This window comes from Oryzias melastigma, linkage group LG9, assembly GCF_002922805.2.
Source record: "Oryzias melastigma strain HK-1 linkage group LG9, ASM292280v2, whole genome shotgun sequence".
NCBI lineage: Eukaryota > Metazoa > Chordata > Actinopteri > Beloniformes > Adrianichthyidae > Oryzias > Oryzias melastigma.
In genome coordinates, this window is record NC_050520.1 from 3999017 (window position 1) to 4019901 (window position 20885).

The 20885-nt window shown below is 36.7% G+C and overlaps 1 protein-coding gene across 13 annotated transcripts in view; it reads left to right on the top strand.

Annotated features, from left to right (window-relative positions):
• Positions 1-20885, top strand: part of LOC112147954 (potassium channel subfamily T member 1) — a 78942-nt gene that overhangs the window by 2360 nt on the left and 55697 nt on the right. For all 13 annotated transcript variants that reach the window (XM_024274659.2, XM_024274660.2, XM_024274665.2 and 10 more), the window contains exons 2-3: positions 1841-1895; positions 4002-4166. In XM_024274659.2, the coding sequence (XP_024130427.1) occupies positions 1841-1895; positions 4002-4166 (220 nt within the window). The remainder of the gene's footprint in view (positions 1-1840; positions 1896-4001; positions 4167-20885) is intronic.

The window sequence follows — 20885 nt, forward strand, 5'->3', positions numbered from 1 at the left end:
TAGTCGTCATTTTTGTGAAGGCTGTAAGGTAGCAGGAGAGAGTGCAAGCAAAGGGATGATGGGAAATGGGGGCAGGCTTGCTTTCAACCAACACCCCTCCCACAACAAATACAAGGTGAATTTCTAATGAACTCTCGTCACTCTGGAGAAACTTTTTTCTTAGAAAATGAGAGTTTTTTTTGTACAATATATATACACATATAATTATAATAAAAGACGGAACACTTAGATCAAAAGACGATCATAGTGGGACATTTTGGCAAAAGCTCTTAAAGTCACGTGTCAAAGTCAAGGCCTCTTGTATAATTTTGACAAAATACGTTTTTTTGGAGAGTAAAATACTGAAAGTTATTTAAGGTTTAAGTTGATTTATTCTGGAATAATATTCCTGTTTTTTTATTATTCATAATTATGTTAAAAAGTTACAGTTTTAAAGTTTTAAAAATTTTCATTCTGTTAGCTTTTTGGACTATTTTGGCATTTACTAAGATTTTTTTAGGCTATTTTGGAGTTTAGCTAATATATCAGCTACATGCTAGCTGTTGCGGCTAATTTAGGCTTTTTCCTTTGTTTTTTGGGCTGTTTTGGAGTTAGGCTAATATTTACACGCCAGTTGTTTTGGCTAATTTAGCATTTTTCCAGTTTTTGGGATATTTTGAAGTTTATATATAAATATTTTTCAGCTACATGCTAGCTGTTTTGGCTAGCCCAAGTTTTTCTGTTTGTTTGTTTTTAATCTAATTTGGCGTTTAGCTAATATTTTAGCTTCAATAATTTCAGCTATCAGCTTCAGTGTTTTTATCTATCAATTTCAGCATTTTCAACTATCAGCTCTAGCATCTTCAGCGGCTAAATTCAGTTTACAGCATCACACTGGTATTATTGCAGATAATGCTATATATCTGGTTCATAAGTTACAGTTTTAAAGTTTTAAAAATGTAGCTTTAGAGTATTTAGTTTAGAGTGTTTATCCTGTTCGGCCAGTACGTGACCTAAGGTGTGTTTTGGATTATTTGGCTGCTTGTGTGATTGAGTTTGACACTCCTGTCTTAAAGTAAATCTTACATTTTTCCTTTTAATGTTTCTTTCTATTTATCTCTCTGATTTAGTTTTTCTTATGAACGTTTGGGATGAAGGACATGATTTACAACATTATTCATTTTCCATCCTCTGCCTGCCTTTGTGCTCTCACTAATGAGCTGGGGGGTGGGGGGGGGGGGTTCCTGCTGCTGTTATTAGTGGGCAGTAATGTGATGACCACAGAGAAACTCCATAAAATGATGTATTGTTCTGTTAAAGCGTTTCACTGAGATGAAAACCATCGTTGCAGGATGCACAGAAAACACGCCCTCAGTCATTCCATTAATTTGGAAAAGCGTGCACGTCATGCACATTTTACAGTGTCCCACTTCTAAAATAGTTTCCCTCTTCGTGTTTTGCTTCTTGGGAAGTAAATAGGCTTACCCAATATGTTTGATTAAAGAATTTACCCTCAGCGTGTTTGCACAAATGAAAACAGATTTACTGAGCCTTTAATAAACAAAAACTGTATTTAGCTAATAGCAGGCAGACCCGCCAGCGTTTCTACTTTCCTCCGAATGAACTCCATAAACGCGTACAAAAGCATTAACACGTGGCGGTGTAATCCTTATCTTCTTAAGGAGCAGCAAACTGAAACGAGTTGCTAAACTCTGGAAAAGCTTAAGCCGCCAAATTGGCTGTAAATGTAATTATGGTGCATTCCCTCTAATTCTTAGAGGTTTGACTTTTTTTAAAATAAATATTAATGAGGCTCTAACTGCCCTTCTCTGTGTTTTTCTCTTCTGTCAATCACATCCAGCACAAAATTCAGTCATGAGTCCTCCACGGCGACCATCCAGTTCCCATGCCGACAGGTAAGTGAAGCACTTCCTGATGTGTGACCTCACAACATGCAAACGCCAAAAGGGTTTCCGAGGCCGCAAGCTTTGGCCGTGTCCAAATTCCCTCCCCACTCCCCAACCCCTGCTCCATGGACCGGTACCGAGAGTTGGTACCGGGCCACAGAGAAAAAAAGTATGGCCTACATTTCTTTCGTTTTTCGTCTTATTCTGAAGGAAGTTTTATTTTGGAAAACTGCTGGACTCTTTCCACCACATCCGACTCATTCTTGACTCAAGTCAAGTCGCTCGATCACGTGTCCAAAATCCATCCGCTTCTTCCTGAAAGCGGCTTCTCCGACTGAAATCCTCAAGCTAGCAAAGCTAACTAAAAATAAACATGTTTGGAAAGTTTCTTTTAGCAGAAAAGAGGAAACAGAAAAATAATTTTCAGCTTTAAAATAAAATACATCTGCATTTAACAGACAGTCTTTATTCCAAATATGTTCTTATTACAACAGTTTTTCCCACAGACCATAATAATATTAATATTCAGCAACGTTATGAGGATTCAATTCAATTTTATTTAAATTGGCAGGATGCTGCTTATAAAGTTGTTCAAACAGTGGATTCATTTTTATAATCATATCTAAAAAATAAGACAGTTTTAGTGGCAATTTTATATTTTGTATTTATATGTATTTGCCTTAAAATTCGGACGAGGATGAAATTGGCGTTTGATTTTTTTAGCTTCCACCGCAACAGTTATGGGTTAAGGGAAAATGTGTCACATTTGAATAATCCCTACATAAAATCCAAGTTTAAATATAAAGTTAACCCTCAAAATTTAACAGAAACTAGAGGCTAAAAGTAAAAAAAATATGAAATATTGTCTGACATTAAACTAGTTCATGGCCTGAAAAAGGTTAGAGATCACTGATATAAATGCTTTATAGCACAGGAATATATAGAGCCTGGATTTTAATCTAATTCAGACATCATGCTCTCCACCGTATCTGTTTTTCTAATGCCAAACACAAATCTACTGTATGCTGATCATGAAAACTTTGAGAATTTATAAAAAAACAAACTCATGACCTCTCGTTCAAATGGATTGCATTATGGTAGATACGTAGTTGCTAAGCTAGGGAGCATCAATCCACGCAGTTTTTGTCGCAGAGACTTCTGGTAAATTTCCAGACCTCTGTATTTTGAAATTGTAGATTCAAACCCATAAAAAATGGTGAACTCCCATCATGGTGCACTAAATGGTGAGGAGATTTGGACACAGCAGTGTTTAAAATCTGTTTTTGACTCTTCCTGTTTCTACAATATGAGAAGATCTTCACAAGTTAAAAGTTTTTTAATGTTTTTATGATGAAACCATGCAAATATGTTCTCTGTGTCGCTCTATTCTTTATTATCCACATTGTTTTGGCTGTTTTTGACAGAGTTTTGTCTTAAATGATTCACTTTTATGAAACAGGCTTATTTTAATTGTCCATGTACATACATCATATTGAGTCATTTTTCACATTTTATCACAATTATTTACATATTTCCTATTGTGAAATCTGCTTAACCCTTTAACCACCCAAAAACAAAACAAAACAAAAGAAGTCACCAAAAAAACGTCCCTAAAGAGACATCGCATAAAAAAAATAAACAAAGTAAAAAACAAAAAAAAATAAATGCCAATAAATACATAGACTGTTATCCAGATTTTTTTTTTTTATGTCAATTGTTTAGAATGTTCTGGTTGGTAACTGGTGCGCACCAGTTACTATCTGTTGCACATTAATCAGTTAATATATATACATAATATTTATATATATATTCAATTTCTTTCTTCCCTTTAGGGTTTCCGTACCTTGGGGAGTAATACACACAATCAATATTTTTAAAAACATATTTTCTAAATGTTGGCCACCATTTGGTTGAGCAGGTAGTTAAAGGGTTAATACACTTTCCAGATCAGTAAATTTGACCCTTTTAACACCTTTATTAATCACAATGCAAATCAGAATGATTGAATTGTGATTTAAAGCACTTTTGTGTTTGTTTTTGCTGTCAGCTCTTGAAACGGTTCAAATGTGGTCCAGGCTCAGACGGGCAGATGCTGCCCTCCCTCTTGTCTTCCAGGCCCTCCGAGACCCTGCAGAAAAACAATAGCAGCAACTCAGGTGTGATCCTGGACATCTCCACTCTGAAGATGGCAGATGTGGACTCCGAGGTGCCTCCTCTCCCACCCCGATACCGCTTCAGGGACTTGCTTCTGGGGGATCAGACGTTTCAGAATGACGACAGGTGAGAAGAAGAGCACTTTCTGTTCTTCAGCATGTGACCGCCTCCTAGATATTCCTGTATGTGCGCGCACAGCTATCATGCTTTAATCCTCCTGGGGAGCGGCTGCCAGTCCCCTCGGGGGAGGCCGACAGATGTTGTTTTTTTGTTAAGAAGGAATGCAATAATTGCATTTACACAATCGAAGATGCTCTTGAAGATGTCAAAGGTCAGTAGAAGTGTAGTCACCAGGTTGGTTGGGTACATGAAGTCTGTCATTTCCTCCTTTTCTCACAAAATGATTCCATTTCTAACTTTCTGATGTGTTAACACAGCAGCATTCATATTTTAGTGCCGCCTCTCTCGCTGCATTCATCCGGGAGCTCGCTCAACCACGGAGCGATGCACCTGTGTCCTCCCAGCTGAGCTCCGGAGGAACTTGTTCGATTTGAAACCGTCTCCAGGAAGTAGAACAGTTTCATTCTCTCGTACTGAAATCCAAATGCTCTAAAGTACGTTGGTCTTTGGCCTGAGATTTGTCTTGGGAAAAATGGAGGAAAATTGCCTTAACCGCGGCTGAAATGGAGCTCTCTCATGGATAGATCAGCCGCCGCCTCATTCAGAAGAAGTGACCGAAGAGCACAGCATTATAATGTGCTTGTTAATTCCAAACTGAAAGTGAACCATTTTTTTCATGAGCAGTTAAGCCTTCATAAAGCATCTCTGAAGAAACCACTGTGTTGAGTCACCGTATAAAAAGAGTCAGACGCACAAATGTTGATAAATCTTTATAATAACGGTCTGTCATAGGTAGTTATACCATGAACCAAGAGAATACTCGATTCTCATTGGCTGCTGGGCGTCCATTAAGTATAACGCCCGACGACGTGCGCATTATAAGACATGAATGGACGACGGTTCAAGCCCCCATCATTCCTGATGATGGACACCTCATCGAGCATCAACGTGTACCGTTAATAATTATAATATTAATAATAATAATAATATGGTGCAGTTTTAAATCAATAACATAGTGATAGAAATGTATTTGTAGCTCATTAAAAGCTTGTTTATTATCTTTTGGGTGTCTAAAGGACACATTTATAAATACTTCAAAAATTGTTTCCTGTTATTTATCTTGTCAGTTATGACTCATCAGCTGTAATGAATAGTTTTAGTAAAGTGATATCAGAATAGACCGTTTTCACGTGACGTCACACTTCATTGGTCATGTGCAGAGTGGCCTCCAGTTTACATGGTTTAGAACGGTGAAGCTGACATCTGAACGCTGTTTCAGTAATCCTGTCTGCAGTCAGAACGCTGCAGCCGCTGGATTTGAAACCGAATTAAAACATTGCTCAGATTTCTCCTCCTGATCTCCGCAGGCTTTCACATTATTCCTCGTCCCTAATGCCAGCCAAAATCCTCAGACAGCATCTGACCACCGGGCTGGAAGCTCAAACAGAGCGTGTAAGCGGGTCTGTCAGATGCAGTCGTGTTCGATGATGAGCTGCATCTTGTTTTTGCTGTGAAGCCTGAAAACGAGTCTAGCGGAGGAGACCTGCAGACCTGCACACACTTGTATTGAACATGCAGAATAACAAGTCACTCCCTGGGATACAAGCATCACATAAAGGGTGTTTGATCAGGATTTCACTTAGTGAAGATGGTCATCATGTGGACAAATACAACAAAAATATGTCATGAAAGAAAGGATTCATTTTTTGTTTTTCCGCTGCTGTTTGTAATTTAGATGTTGTGTTAAAATGGGATTTTTATCAGTTTATCATTCAGTCTTCTCCGTTCCTCATAATATAGTTGAAAAATGTTCTTCATGGAGGAATCTTATGTCGAAGTCACGGCCCGGGGGCCGGATCCGGCCCTCCAGGTCATTTATTTTATTGTTATTAATGACCCGATGTTATCTTGTTCTTATTTCTAACTTGTATTATTTTGACAAAATATATTTCAATGGAGAGTAAAATGTTGAAAGTTATTTAATGTTTAAGTTGATTTATTCTGGAATAACATTCCTGCCTTTTTATTATTCATAATTATGTTAAAAAGTTACAGTTTTAAAGTTTAAAAAATTGGCATTGTGCTAGTTTTCTGGACTATTTTGGTATTTATTAATATTTTTTAGGCTCTTTTGGAGTTTATCAAATATTTCAGCTACATGCTAGCTTTTTTGCTAACCTAAGTTTTTATTTTTGATTATTTTTTAGGTTAATTTTTCACATAGGTAATATTTTAGCTGGCTATTAGCTTCAGCATTTTCAGCTATACGCTTGTGTTTTTAGCTATCAATTTCAGCATCTTCAGCGGCCAAATTCAGCTCACACATTCACACTTATTGCATTCACACATTCTTGCAGGTAATGCTATATATCTATCTCATTATTATGTTAAAAATTTATGGTTTTAAAGTTTTAAAATTGTAGTTTTAGTGTTCAGTAAATGTCAGTCCTGTTCGGCCCGCGACCTCAGGTGTGTTTTGGATTTTGGCCCCTTGTGTGATTGACTTTGACACTCCCGCTTTACAGCTTGTTTGATGCTGTTTCCTCTGTTGTGGGCAAAATCCAAATGTTTTTGACATCGTATCACAAAATGAGACAGAATCAAGCGGTGTATGACCTGTTGCTCCACTCAGCTGCTGCCGTCTGGACGACGTTATCATCATCAGTCACATACTTTTCAAACATTTTTATAGCTACAGTGTTGTAACAAACACTAGCTAAGATCATTTTTGCTTAACAAAAAGTAAATTCCAAGTACATTCAATAATCTCTAACATAATAATAAATCATCATAAATAACTAAAAGCTTTTCCCAACTTTGGATCAGTTGAAAGCTATTTAATCAATTAATCTTTTTTCAGTCCACCTTAAAACATTCCCAACACGGATCATCCATGTCTAGGAATCCGTCCAATAAAAGAAAACAAACAAAAAAGTCGTTCTCTGGTAAACTAGAAAAAAACAGTTCAAGGCGCCTCAAGAAAAATAGATTGAAAAAAGTCTTGGATCTCCTCAGCGCGGCCTTGACTTGGTTTGATTGTCTTACGCTCGTATCCGGAGGCGTAAACTTCTGTTTACACCGAACTGTCTTTGAACTGAACCCCGAAAGCATCGACCTTCAAGTTCAGGCGAGGAGGCCGGATTCAATTCAATTCAATTCAATTCAATTCAATTTTATTTATATAGCCCAATATCACAAATTCAATTTGCCTCATTGGGCTTCATGCCTGTAGTTTTTACAGATGCACAGATGGAGTCATAAAATATGCACAATAGGTAAAAACAGACTATAAAGAACGGTCATCCCTGTCCTTAGACCCTCCCTCGCGGTAAGGAAAAACTCCTAAAAAAACCTGAGTCAGGAAAAAAAGAAGAAACCTTAGGGATTCCCACATGAGGGAGAGATCCCATCCCAGGACGGACAGGCGATACCAGAACGGTTAAAGAAAAGTTAGCTGCTAAAACTGCATATATGAGTAGAGTTCATTCATATAGAGCTGAGGGACGAGTGATGATTAAGTCCATAGTCCAGATGAAGCAGAACTGCAGTCCACGACCAGGAGCAGGAGGACAGACGACCCACCAGGAATCACTCCCACTCAGAGATGCAGGATGGTGTCGGGGCTTCATCCAGATGGGCGGGGCTTCGTCAGGATCACCAGCAAGTCTCCCGGAAACTGCAATCTCTCCCGGTCTCCCACAGGGGAGTCGGAGAGAAGGAAAAACATGTGAATTATACTGCACCACCAACAAAGGCATACAATTAGAAGTAAATAAAAAAGTAGAGGAGAGGAGAAGTAGATGGAAAAGAGGACAGAGCCCCAGTGCACCATACTTTCCCCAGCTTCTAACTTCTAGCAGCCTTCTATGGATCCTCTGGAGAGGAGGAAGGCATTCCCGTGATCCGCCAACAGGTGTTTTCCACTGCCTCCCTCCTTGGTGCACCGCACTGACCCCTATTAGTACGTTGAAGGGGCGTGGCCAAGTTAACAATAAATGATTGTATTTGGAAAAGACTTTAACAGACAATTTCAGTAGAATTAGTGTTATTTTTCACTGAAAATTGTCTGCATTTGCCCACTATTGTGATATCTTCAGATTTAATGACCTCCATGTTCATATGCACACCATGACACACAAGGTAACTACGTCACAAAGTCTTGAGATTGCTACTTCAGAACCAGAATTTGGAGCATGGACTCAGTGGCTTCTCGTTGTTTTTGCTCCATCCTCCTGACCAACAGGAATGGATGATTGATGTTATCTTGTTCTTATTTCTAACTTGTATAATTTTGACAAAATATATTTTTATGGAGAGTAAAATATTGAAAGTTATTTAACGTTTAAGTTGATTTATTCTGGAATAATATTCCCGCCTTTTTATTATTCATGATTATATTAAAAGATTCTGTTTTTAAAATTAGCATTCTGCTAGCTTTTTGGACTATTTTGGCATTTATTGAGACTTTTAAGCTATTTTGGAGTTTAGCTAATATTTCAGCCGCATGCTAGCTGTTTTGGCTAATTTAAGTTTGTTTTTTTTAGGCAAATTTGTCATTTATCAGCTTGAGCATTTTCAGCTATCAGTACTAGCATCTTCAGCAGCCAATCACACTACTATTATCACAGGTAATGCTATATCTCTAGTTCATAATTATGTTGAAAGTTACGGTTTAAAAGATTTAAAAATGTAGTTTTAGAGTGTTCAATAAATGTATATTTTGTTCGGCCCGCGACCTAACGTGTGTTTTGGATTTTGGCGATTGAGTTTGACATCCCTACAATAAGTTAAGGTGTTTTTTGTCGTGTGGATTCCATACAATGATATAGAAGCAGTGAAATCTAAGATTACTCTCTATAGAATAATCCTAATGAGAGCTGCAGGTACTTTAGAAGAGTTTTAAGTGAGAAGCGGTGACATCCGGCGCTGTCCAAGCAGCAGAACTGTGCAGGAGTTTTACATTTCGGACTCTGAGGGAACAGGTGTGAGCGGTCCATGTTGAGGGTGGATGCTATGGACTCTGCAGAGAGGTTGGTGAAGTCCTGGTGAAAGTCTCCGCTGCCTCCACCACTCTGAGGGCGTTTGTGGTCCGTCACAGTCGTGCTGCTGCACCACACATCGATGGAGGCTTTCAACTGGACAGCAGAGGTTGAAGAGGATGCAAAGGATGAAGAAGCAGTTCTCTCTAGAACCGAATCTTGTTGTTCGTCCGTTCATGTCCTGGTTTCTGCGGTGTGGAAGTGCTGCTGCAGAGCGCTGAGGTTGGAATCCTCAGGGCGGGTCTGGCAGTGCAGGGATGACGTGTCTGTGTGGGTGAAACAGGTGTGTGGATTTCATCTTTGGACTCTGAGTGTTGGCACAAAAGTAAGTCCACCTGAGGAAGAATTTCTCACTCTGTCAGTCAGGGGACCCTCCACGCTTCAAGTCAGAAATGGAAATGAGCCACAGGATACTTGAGCGCGTTCTTACCGCCTACATATCCAATAGCAGAGAAAAACAGAAGAAAATGTCTGGCACTTATCCCTCCCACCTGGCGCCTAATGATGTGGGGGTTTTCTGTCTTCTAATCAAGGCAGGATGCTGGTGGAAGTGCTCTCAACAGAGCGAGCGGTGTTAATTGATCGTTTAATCAGCTCTTAATACCCTGTTGTGTGTCAAACTGTGTCACTTGAAGCGGCGACACAAAAGCCTCAGACTTGTCATGAACTAACCTCTCAGTTCAGAGACTTCAGGGGTTTTATTTCACTCATCTCACACACTGAGACTGGCTGCCGCTGGTTTGTCTGAGCTGCCTTTGTGGGAGAAATGATAGCTGCAGTTTGAGGCCTGCATTGTTTTTACCGGAGTGAGTTCATGAGGCTGAGGAGACGGAGAACACAGACAAAAGGAGACGGGGAGCTGGAGAAGCAGAGGAAGAGTCGGGGTTTGACAGACGGGAAGAAAGATAAGACCGTTGGAGGGAAGTTTCTCTTGTTTTTGAGCAGCTTGAGAACTCTCAAACTGGGAAAATTAAAGGATTTTATTTTAGAAACGGCCTGAGAATTTCCTGATACTAAATAAATGAATGGTTGAGTCCTCGTCGCTGCACAGTCTGGGTACAAATACTTTATTTTCACCAAGATCAGGTTCAGATCTTCTAAATCTGAAGGTTTCTCTTCATCTGAGGCTTCATCCCTTCACTGCCTCGGATTGATTTTAAGTGAACATGTGTGTCTGCTGTTGAACCACTTTTTCATACCTGTAATGGTTTCTAGTTTTTATCTTTGTTGCTTATTTCTTTTTCTGTTTTCAAAGTTATCTTTGGGAAAATTGGGTTAAATCATGATCATATTTCATGTGGGAAATAGTGAATATGAACTTCATTGGTCAGTGTTGGTGTATCTGAAAATAATCTTTCAGTGAGGAAAGCCAAAAGTATTTCCTGAACAAACGTGCACCGTTGGACAGCAGCCTCGGCTATTTTAAGCTCAGTCGTGTTTCAGAAGTTTTCAGTTTGTTTGCTGTTTTTTGCTGAAATGACCATTTAATTTGCAATAATTTTAAGTTGATAAAGCTAAAAATAAACACAGAAACTAGAAAAGAGTTTATTTCTATTCCAACTTAACGACTTAAAAAAATAAAATAAATGACATAAACTGTAGCATCTGTCATTTTGGATTGGCTGATCTTTCTTGTCTGAATATTTAGGTTTTTTTCCTAATTTCAGACGATATAAAGTTATAATTTTGTGCCTTCTTTGCCCTTTTCCCCTAAAAACTTGACACATTTTTTGATATTTGCGTGGAGGTTTTTAAAAAGAGGCTCAAGACTCAACTTTTTGACTTAGTTTTAAGATTGTTTTAAGGTATTTATGAATTATTTATGACGCTTTTATATATATTATTCTCAGTATCTAAATTCAGTTTGTGCATTTAATGTTATTTTTCTTTTATGTTTTTACATACATATGATGTATTACATTTTATTATCTTCCTTTAAGGTTTTATGCTCCAGTGTTTCCCTTTGGGGATCCTTTGGGTTGTCGGTTCTGTCTGGGTTTCTCTCTTTTTATTGATTTATTTGTTGTCTTCTGTTTTTAATTGTAAAGCTCTTTGAGTTGTGCAAACATGAGAAGCACTTTTTTTATAAATAAAGTTTGATTTGATACAGCAGGTAGATGTACAAGTTCTACTGCAGGACTGTGAGGGTCAAGTCCACAAATGTTTGTTCTCTCAAGAATCTATAGAATATCAGAGATTTCAATCATTTTGTCTTCTTAGATCATTCTTTATTTTTTCTGTCCTTAATGTAGATTTTAAAATCAGCAGCAGAATTTATCCTCATTTTAATCACGTTTTTGTTCATGCAGATTTTTAGGTTTTTTATACTTTTTCACTTGAAATCACATCAGTTGTTTACAACGACGTAGGAATGACACCAACCCCCCAAAGATATTTAGTTTTTATTCAGAAACCCTTAGAATGAATCCTTGTAGCGCTGCAAAAAGTTTAGTGGAGCTTCACCTGACCTTCTGGCATTTTAAAAAATTGTCTGTGCTTTATTTGTAGTTTTATACATTTTTATTTTGCATTTACATTTATATTTACATTTTGATCTTTGTCATAAAACATAAGAACGTAAGAAAGATTAAGAAAGATAAAACTTCTCACTCAAAATTCTTTGGACAGCTTTAGGTTCATAGTAGAATTATTGTGTAATATAATGACAAATATTTGTTAAAACAGAGGTTAGGATTGGACTAAAAAGACGGGTATCAATAATAGCTACAAAAACAGTTTTAAGGATAAATTAACGATACATCTTTAAGTAGAAGAAAACATCTCAAACAAGTTCCAGAGTAACGAGGGTTAAATTTAGCCAAAATCTATCATTCTATTGATCCAAAGCTTGTCTGCCGTGTTTTTTTCCTTTATGTTTTACTTATTTGGGCTCATTTGAACTTTTCCCTTCTGTGCAGCTTGATGCTTCGGCCCAGAATTATTGTGACAATTGAATTTCCTCACAGTTGGATCAATAAAGTTTATTCGATTTGATCTCATCATTAGTCTTATCTGGAAACCAGGAGGCATCAAAAAAACAAAGATGGAAAGGTGACCTAAAATCCTTTCTTATCTTCAGCTTCAGTTCCAAACTCAAACTGACCTTTGTGTCGTCGTCTGAAACCTCAGTAGTTTTCTTACGTCTCAAGAGGATTTCATACATTTTTAATCCCATTCAAACATCTCCTGCTGCACTAAAATCAACTTTTACTCATTTTACACTTTAATAGTTTGATAGCGCTTTATTTTGAAAATCCGCCTGCTGAATTGGAGAAAAATGACAAATGATTGCAGATTATGATGAAGGACAAACAGATTCTTGGGATATTATTTGGTTTTGTTGTCAGTAGATTAGAGGCGGCCAAACTACAGCCTGTGAAACTATTAAATTATAATGAAATAGATAATGACGATAACACTTATTATTGTTTTATTTGCATAGATGGTGCACTACTAATAAGTTGACCTTTGTTTAGATTTAGAACATTGTTCTGCATTCATGAGTTGGTGGAAGATTTCTAGTTTTTTTTTTTTTTTTTGGGGGGGGTTTTTTGGACATTCATGTGTATTTTCTGAGTCCAGCAGCAATTTAGCATTTTAGTATCATGCTAGCTGTTTTGTCTAATTCAGACATTTTCCAGTAGTTTAGAGCTAATTTAGAGTGTAGCTAATGTTTTAGCATCATGCTAGCTGTTTAGGCAAAATGTGTTGGAAAATGTAAAGTTTAGCTAATATGTTAGCATTATGCTAACTGTTTTGGCTAATTTAAAACTTTATTTATTCATTTATTTTCAGTTTTTAGGATATTTGTGTTGGATAAGTTTGAGTTTAGCTAAGAATTTAGCATTATGCTAGCTGTTTAGGCTAATTTAGACCTTTTTTTTCTCCAGCTTTCTAGAATAATTGTGTTGGATAATTTAAAGTTTGGCTAATATTTTAGCATGATGCTACCTGTTCTGTCTAATTCCGATATTTTCCAGTATTTTAAGGCCAATTTAGAGTTTAGCTAACATTTTAGCATTATGCTAAATGTTTTGGCAAAATTAGAATTTTTTTCCAGTTTTTATTGGGATAAGTGTGTTGGATAATATAAAGTTTAGCTATTTAAGCATTGTGCTTGGTGTTTTGGCTAATTTAGACATGTTTCCAGCTTTTTATGCTAATTTGGAATTTAGCAAATATTTTAGCATTATGCTAAAATATTTGCTAATATTTTAGCCAGCTAAAATATTATACAAAATACATTTCTCCAGTTTTTTTTTCTTACTTAATAGGAATTTCGCTAATATTATAGCATTATGCTAGCTGTTTAGGCTAATTTAGACATTTTTCCAATTTTTAAGGCTAACTTAGAGTTTAGCTTATGTTTTAGCATTATGCTAAATGTTTTGGCAAAATTAGACTTTTTTTTTGGGTTAATTTGGCATTTAGCTAATGTTTTAGCAAGCTTTCAGCTTCAGCATTTTGAGCTATCAGCATTTTCAGCAACCACATCCAGCTTACAGCATTCACACTAGCATTATTTCAGGTAATGTCATCTATAGTTATTTGTTATATCTGCAAGATACATTTGACCAAATCACTGAATTAGCACAAACATGTTAATATTTTTGCACATAGCAAGCTTATATTTTATTATGGTGTTATGATATTATCATTTTTACATGCAGACAGTGATAATAACGGCTTATCTTATCTTATCTTATTCTATCTCTTGTGAAAGTCCTCTAAATCTGCAGAGTTCTGCAGGAACATTCATCAAATTCATTATTTTTGTATTTGAATGGAAGTTTGATCCTAAAGCTTTTTTAAATGAATAACTAATTATAAGTACATTTTAAATAACTGTGTTGAAGGAATCAAATGACGATGTGAACGTTTGATCTGTCTGGATTCAGCAGTTTGACAGCAGCTGTTGCGATTCCCTCAGTAGTTTCCAGGCCAAAAAACAAACCCGTCTGCTCTTCTGATGCTAGTGGAGCCTGTGTCTTATAGGGATGTGATTGCAGTGGTGGGTGTAGCCTGTCTTCACTTGCTGTTTGTGTCTGAAGCAGAACACTTTTCCTGCAGACCCCCCCCATGCAGCAGCAGCAGCATCGCCACACTGCTGCTGCTGCATCATTAGAAACACATTTGTTCCCACATGGCACCGAGCTGCCGGATTTCTACTCTCTTCTTAATTTAGTTCCTCTGGCACAGTTTGCATTTGGTCTCATTGGGAGCTCGCCGTGCTGTAGCTGTGAACTCTCTCCCTGCTTTGAATAATTACATCAATACTTCCACCTTACTTTTCTAAAACTGGATGTTTTTTTTTCTTTATTTAAATGTTTTTGGCTCGTCTAACAAACAATGTCAATAGAGTTATAAGGAATCCCTCCAAACATTAGACTTTAAAGCAGTGAAGAGTCTTTACTGTTTAGATAGAACAAAAAAGACTTTTCTTTTTCATTTTTTCCGATTGTTTCTGATGTGAAATCATCAAAGTGTTCTAAAACCCTCCCAGTGTTTAACCTCACAGGTCTGTGAGGTAAATAATGACATGGAGACCCCAAAGAGACAATTATGAGGAGCTGCTCCTGGACAAATAAGATTTTGTTTGCTCTTCCGTTGCATCTCTTTGGATATCTCGGATGGATTTGCTGATTAACTCCTGGCTTTTGTCCTGCCATCATCATTAGCTCTGCTGCAGTCGGGCTGTCACATTTTAATGAGCCGCGTGACGATGAGGATGAGGGATCCCAGTGTTGTTTTTGTGTGCAGTGTGTGTAGCTGTGTTTGTGTATCCTACAGTGTCACTCAGAGGAGTTTTGTGGAACTGCACAACAGATTATATCTGATGCATTTGAACACATTTCACACTTGTTTGCAAATTCTTACTAAATGAATCTGTAGATCTTTGTTATAATGCCTGACTAAGGCTGTCATTTGTGTCATTTGTTTCATCTGTTGACATTTGTTGAGTTGCTGAACGTGTTTTCTTGCTTGAATACTTTTTACTGAGCTTCCTGTCAGAGGTAATTGGGCAGAACGTGTCATCACAGCTGTAAATGTGGTTTACTGATCACACATTTGTCAGATTCTGTGAAAAAACCTGTTTCTTTTGTCATTCTAAGATGTTTTACAAAATAAACACTTCAAATCCTGCAGGTAAAGCAGGTTTTATGTGAACGAAGGAGGATACATTCTACAGCAGGGATCTGCACCTCGAGGCTCTTTTATTCCTCCAGTGTGGCTCTTTGGGTTGAAAAACAAATGCTAACAGTTAGTGGAAAACATGATTTTTAGTGTGATTTTTTTACATTTTGTCATTAATTTTTAGAATTTTTAATTTTTCAAATAATGGATGAAAATTATGGCAAAAGGAGAAGTTTATCAAAATAACCCGATAGCAAATATTATTAGTGTTTAGTTGGTGTTCAGATGCAAAGTTCTCAAAGTAAATAACTGCATGTATAGATTTAAAAATAAGTTTTGAATGTTCACCAATGTTGTCATATTTTATAGTAAAAAGAGAAAAGAGATGAAAGCCATAATAGTGGAAAATTCCGTGTTTAACTTTCTTACATTTTTGATTGAAGTAAATCTGATCTGGTTTGACACAGGATGTATTTTATTTTGAAAGGAACTTGTAAGTTTCACTGTCAAAACAGTAAAAGAGGTTAAGACTGATCTATATATATAACTTAAATATTGTGAATATTTAAAAGTGAAATTTTATAAATAAATGACTTAGTGGCCACAAAAACATAAATAAAGTCTATTTTCTAAACAATATATTTGGTTTTTGGGAGGTTTTAGTCACTAAAAAACTGGAACAAATGACTATTTTTTTAATCCTCGTTTCCACTGAATGATACGGTACAACCAAGTCCGGTCCAGTCCGGTCCAGTCCGGTCCAGTCCTGCTCCTGATTTACAGCAATTTGAATAAAGAAACACTCAAGAATTTAATTTTAAGCTGAATTTTCTTGATTTTTTGCCCACCAAAAACACCATTTTCATCAGAGTGGTTCTGTAAAGGTTGCAGACCTCCGTTCTACACAGAGGTTTCTGATACTTTAACAGAAATGAATTTTACTGTTTCCAGTTTGTTTTGACACCACTGACAGTTTGACTCTTAGTTGTTGCAGTTTTGACCTTTTCATCAGCTCTGTAGTTGTGACTGTCATTGAAACACGGACTGAAGTGGCAGGGATAGGCTCCAGCAACCCCTGTGACCACGATTAAAGTCAAAAAGCAACACATCGACTCGTCTTTTGTTCTCAGAGGTGCATCTTCGTCTCTTAGCTGCTTTTCTTTTTGCCGTCTCTGCCATGAGCTGAACCGACTGCAGTAAATTCCAGCTGCCGCGAGCACAAGGACAAATTTAAAGATTATCTGCTTGGACTGCTCATAAATTCATACCCTAAAGGTTGCTACAGTCCACAAATATTCTTCTGCAGGAAGATTTCAGCAAAAACAGAGACGAGGAGCTGAAGAAGTGGGGTTGCTGCTTGGTGCAAGTCCCCACGGCGTTCTGAATGTTACTAAAATCGTAACCATTTCCCTTGAAGAGAAGACAACAGCTCAGTGAGGAGTCATTAGAGAGGCTGTGGTTAGCTCTGTCTCCTCACATCAAGCTGGTCCCTCATTCAAACCATTCCTCTGCTGCTGCTCTGCAGGTGAAATGACCTGCCTTTTATCTTCCATCAATTTCTTTCCAGTCAATGTGTCAAGTTGTCCTTGAATGTTCAATCTCAGCCCGCATGCTGTGTCTTCTTCACACAAAAACGGCACTGTATTCCCATTAAAAATAAATGTAGGAACAGAAACATTTTATTTTTTCAAAATGAACTTGTGACAAATATCGAAGAATCGATTTCTATTCTTACGATCTTAACAGACTGATCTGTCGGAGGCAGAACTGAATGGACCTGTAGGATTAAAAGACATGCTTTAAAATGTGGTGAATTGATTATTAGCAATATTTGAAAATACCATTTAGTTTGGAACAATGGAATTAAAGAAGGCAAAAACTTAATATAGTAGTGTAACAGACTCTCATCTGACAGTTTTTTTCTCCCTCCTTTTGTTCCAAACAGGAAGTGGCTCCGAGAAGACTTCTAACCATTCTATTGGTCAGAATAACCATTCTGGCTCTGATACATTTTTTAACATCATTTTTTATCATCTTTTTTTTTTTACAATATTTTATTCAGTAGATCAAGTTCTTTAAGTTATAACCTGACCAATCAGAAGCCTTAATTAAAAGTAGGTGGAGCCTGCTGGCCCCCACGTCCAACATTCGAAACCTTTTAAGTGGTAGGGGTGTGGCCTTTCAACAAACTTAATCCTGCTTACTGAGAATGGTTGCCATAGAAACAGACCGACTTCGACCAATCATTGCTCACTAATAACATCCGGCTCCAACATGGCGGCGCCAGAATAGAAAACAATGGCGACTGAATTGACTTCTTTTGTTTGGAGCCGGAGGTAAACCGCTTTCTATGGATGATGTCGCCCACTCAAGTTCTTCTGTAGTGGACTAAATCTATCAAGTAAAATAAAATAAAAAAACAATTTAAAAGCTTAAAAAAAACATGTTTTGAATGCAAAACATTTAAATTATGGCGAAATTTAATGGCCCAAAAATGAGGATTTAAAAAGCTAAATAGAACATTGTAGTTCATGTTCAGTATTAACTGATACTTTTCATAGACTTACAGTTATATTGAATAAAACTGAAAATGATTCATTAGGAAAATATACTAAAAAATGTTTCTCAAAGAGCATTCTTTGTATGTGTTTTGTTTTATTTCTATTTCCAGAAACTGGAAGGTTGTGAGTTTAAATCCATGTTTGAGTCACACCAAGGACTGTAAAAATGGGATTTGGGACTTTAAACGTTCATTTTCTGTATTTTATTTTTTAAGAAAAATAATTGCTGTAACGTTTGGTACATGTCATCCTGATTTATAATATGAAACGTAACGTGTGGAGTCTTAATGATCTGCTGAGGTCTTGTCTGCCAGGAGGAGAGCATGTTTGTGTGCGTGAGGTGAATGTACAGGTACATTCCTCGGGGTAAACCTGCCAGAGTCGTAGGCTGAACTTCCTCCTGTCTGGAAATGCTGCGAGCAGACCGACAGCTCGCCCACAGCAGCACCGACTCTCTACCTTAACAATCTCTGACAGGAGAGCGTCACCGTCACGCAGCTGCAGCTTTATCCAGCCGGGCTTATTAGCTGTTCTCCAATCTGTGTTGTAAGTCTGACTTAGCACAAAGACAAAAATCTTCTGTGCAATATTATAAAGTGGTTTGATGTTATTCTCAGAATATTCACATTTCATAACACGATTGTCTGAGCAACTGCAGGAAGTTCTGCTTCAGTCCTTTGTGCATTTATATTTATCTCATGTCAGCCTTTTATAGAAATTATCTCGGTTTTTCCTCCAGAGCCGTCCGTGTTTATTGCTCAGCTAACAGGCTTCAGTCAGATTTCCGCCGACTGCAGCACTTTCTGAAAGCATTAGCTGATGCTGTGTAAAATATTTAATGTCAGACCCAAACCGAATGCTGGATTCATCATAATGCACGAGTGTTCTCCCACATGTATATCAAATGAATGTGTCACTTCTCATCATCAGAACATTTGTGCGGTTTTGTTTTAGATTTTAAAAGCTTTTGTCACTTAAGAAACATTTCAGGACAAACCATTGCAGTATTTTTTTTATTAAAAAGTGTAAATATGTTAATATGACTGCAGACAAACATAGTTTATTGTAGCCTTTAGCTACAACTGCTGTTTTCCTCTGATGTTCTGCTTGATTTGTTTCACAGAAGCTGCAATTCTCCTTTTCACCACCAGGTGTCTCTGTGCTCAAATCTTTTTTCATTGAATTTCTCTCTAATTGATGCAATTCCCTTTTTTCCTCTTCAAAAACATAGATTGTCTTAAATTATCTTTTTTTAACAGATTTCTGTCATTTAAATAGTTTAAATATGTTTTTTAGATAATTCAGCGAACAAAAACCTGCATTATAACAGCAAATAAATGTGATAAACAAGGAAATCTTCAGATATACACTCAAAAAGGGAAACACTGGATCAATCAACAAAACTTCTGTCATTTGATCCATTTCATTTTTTGGTTTTCATCACAATAAACGTTTTGATTGATGGTTTACTCAACTAAAACATTTAATTTGATAAAAAGTAATATTTTAAAATGCAACACATTACAGAGCTTTTGTTAATTGCTCCAATGTTTCACTCTTAGCAGTGTATTATTAAAATACTAGAAACAGTTGGCAAATAATTATTTTTTGTAGATAATTTAGATAATAATTTAGAAAATGACGTCTTTATCCAGTTAATGCAAAAATGAAATCTAAATTCAGTGTTTTGTAAATGATAAAATTATTGAAAAAAACAGGAGAAATTCATGTTGAATATTTACATTTTTTTAATCCTTTAGGTTATGCAATTAAAATAACTATTTGAAAAAGACCAAAAACATTGCAGAAAGTTGATAATATTTTAGTTTGTATGTCCTCTTCATTATAAGACCTCACATTTTTGCCATTAGGACAGTTTGAAAACATTAAAAGAAAAAAATTTTCACTCCAAATTTGTCTGAAATAAACATATTAGGAGCAAAAACACAGTTAAAAATACTATCTGCAATCTAAATGTGAAATACACCGGCATATGGACGTGTGCAGAAATCACACCTTGACTTTGTATTAACAACATAAGTAAACGTGGTCAAACACAGCAAACGTCCCAGCATCAGAACCACGGAGGCCTCCAGAGTCTCATGGAGATGCAATGACCAACCAGTAGAAATGAGAAAACACAAACTCTTTGACACGACATTTCCTTTGATTCATAAAGAATATCGATTCATTTTACTCTTTCATCTCCCTCGTTCCATCAGGGGTCGAGGTTGTAAACAGAAAACCTGCATTCTTAATCCCACGTTACTATTAGCAGATCATTTCCTGGAGGCTGAACTCAAAACGTCATCCTCAGTAGACACTGAGTGTGCTGCGTTGATGTGAATGAATTAGTGAAGATTCTTCTGCTCGTGTTGTGACTGAAATGACACTAAACAAACCGCCTGTAGGAAACATGCTGTGAGGTCAGAACCAGGAACTGAGATGGAGTTTGTGGAGATTTCAAATAAAACAGAAGTATACAAACAGAAAACTCTTACAGACATCTAAACACATGAGTGGAAGATCCACACATGAATCAGTCTTCTGGCGGAAAGACGATGTTTTTAAGGATAAAAGTCTGAGGAAAATCAAGCAAATGTCCACAACCATTCAGAAGAAATGAGATTCAGTTTACTTCTCTTGAATAATGTGAATGCAGAGAACCTGCCATCCCATAACAAACACACCAGCATTTATTCTATAAACCAAAAGTACTGAAGGTTACAGAGATAATAAAATATAATATCATGCAAATCATCTATAAAGTGAAAGAAAAACCACAGAACAAATAAAAAGTGTTTAAAGAAAGGGAGAAAACAGAAGAAGTCTGTAGAAAATGTGATTTTAATTATTATAAAAACTGAAAAAGTTTCAATTTAAGATTAAAATTTTAAGACAAAATAAATAAAATTAAATTTTTAAATAAAAAGGAACCATAATATTTTGATCCAATTGATAGATATTTTTTTTTATCGCCACAGTCACTA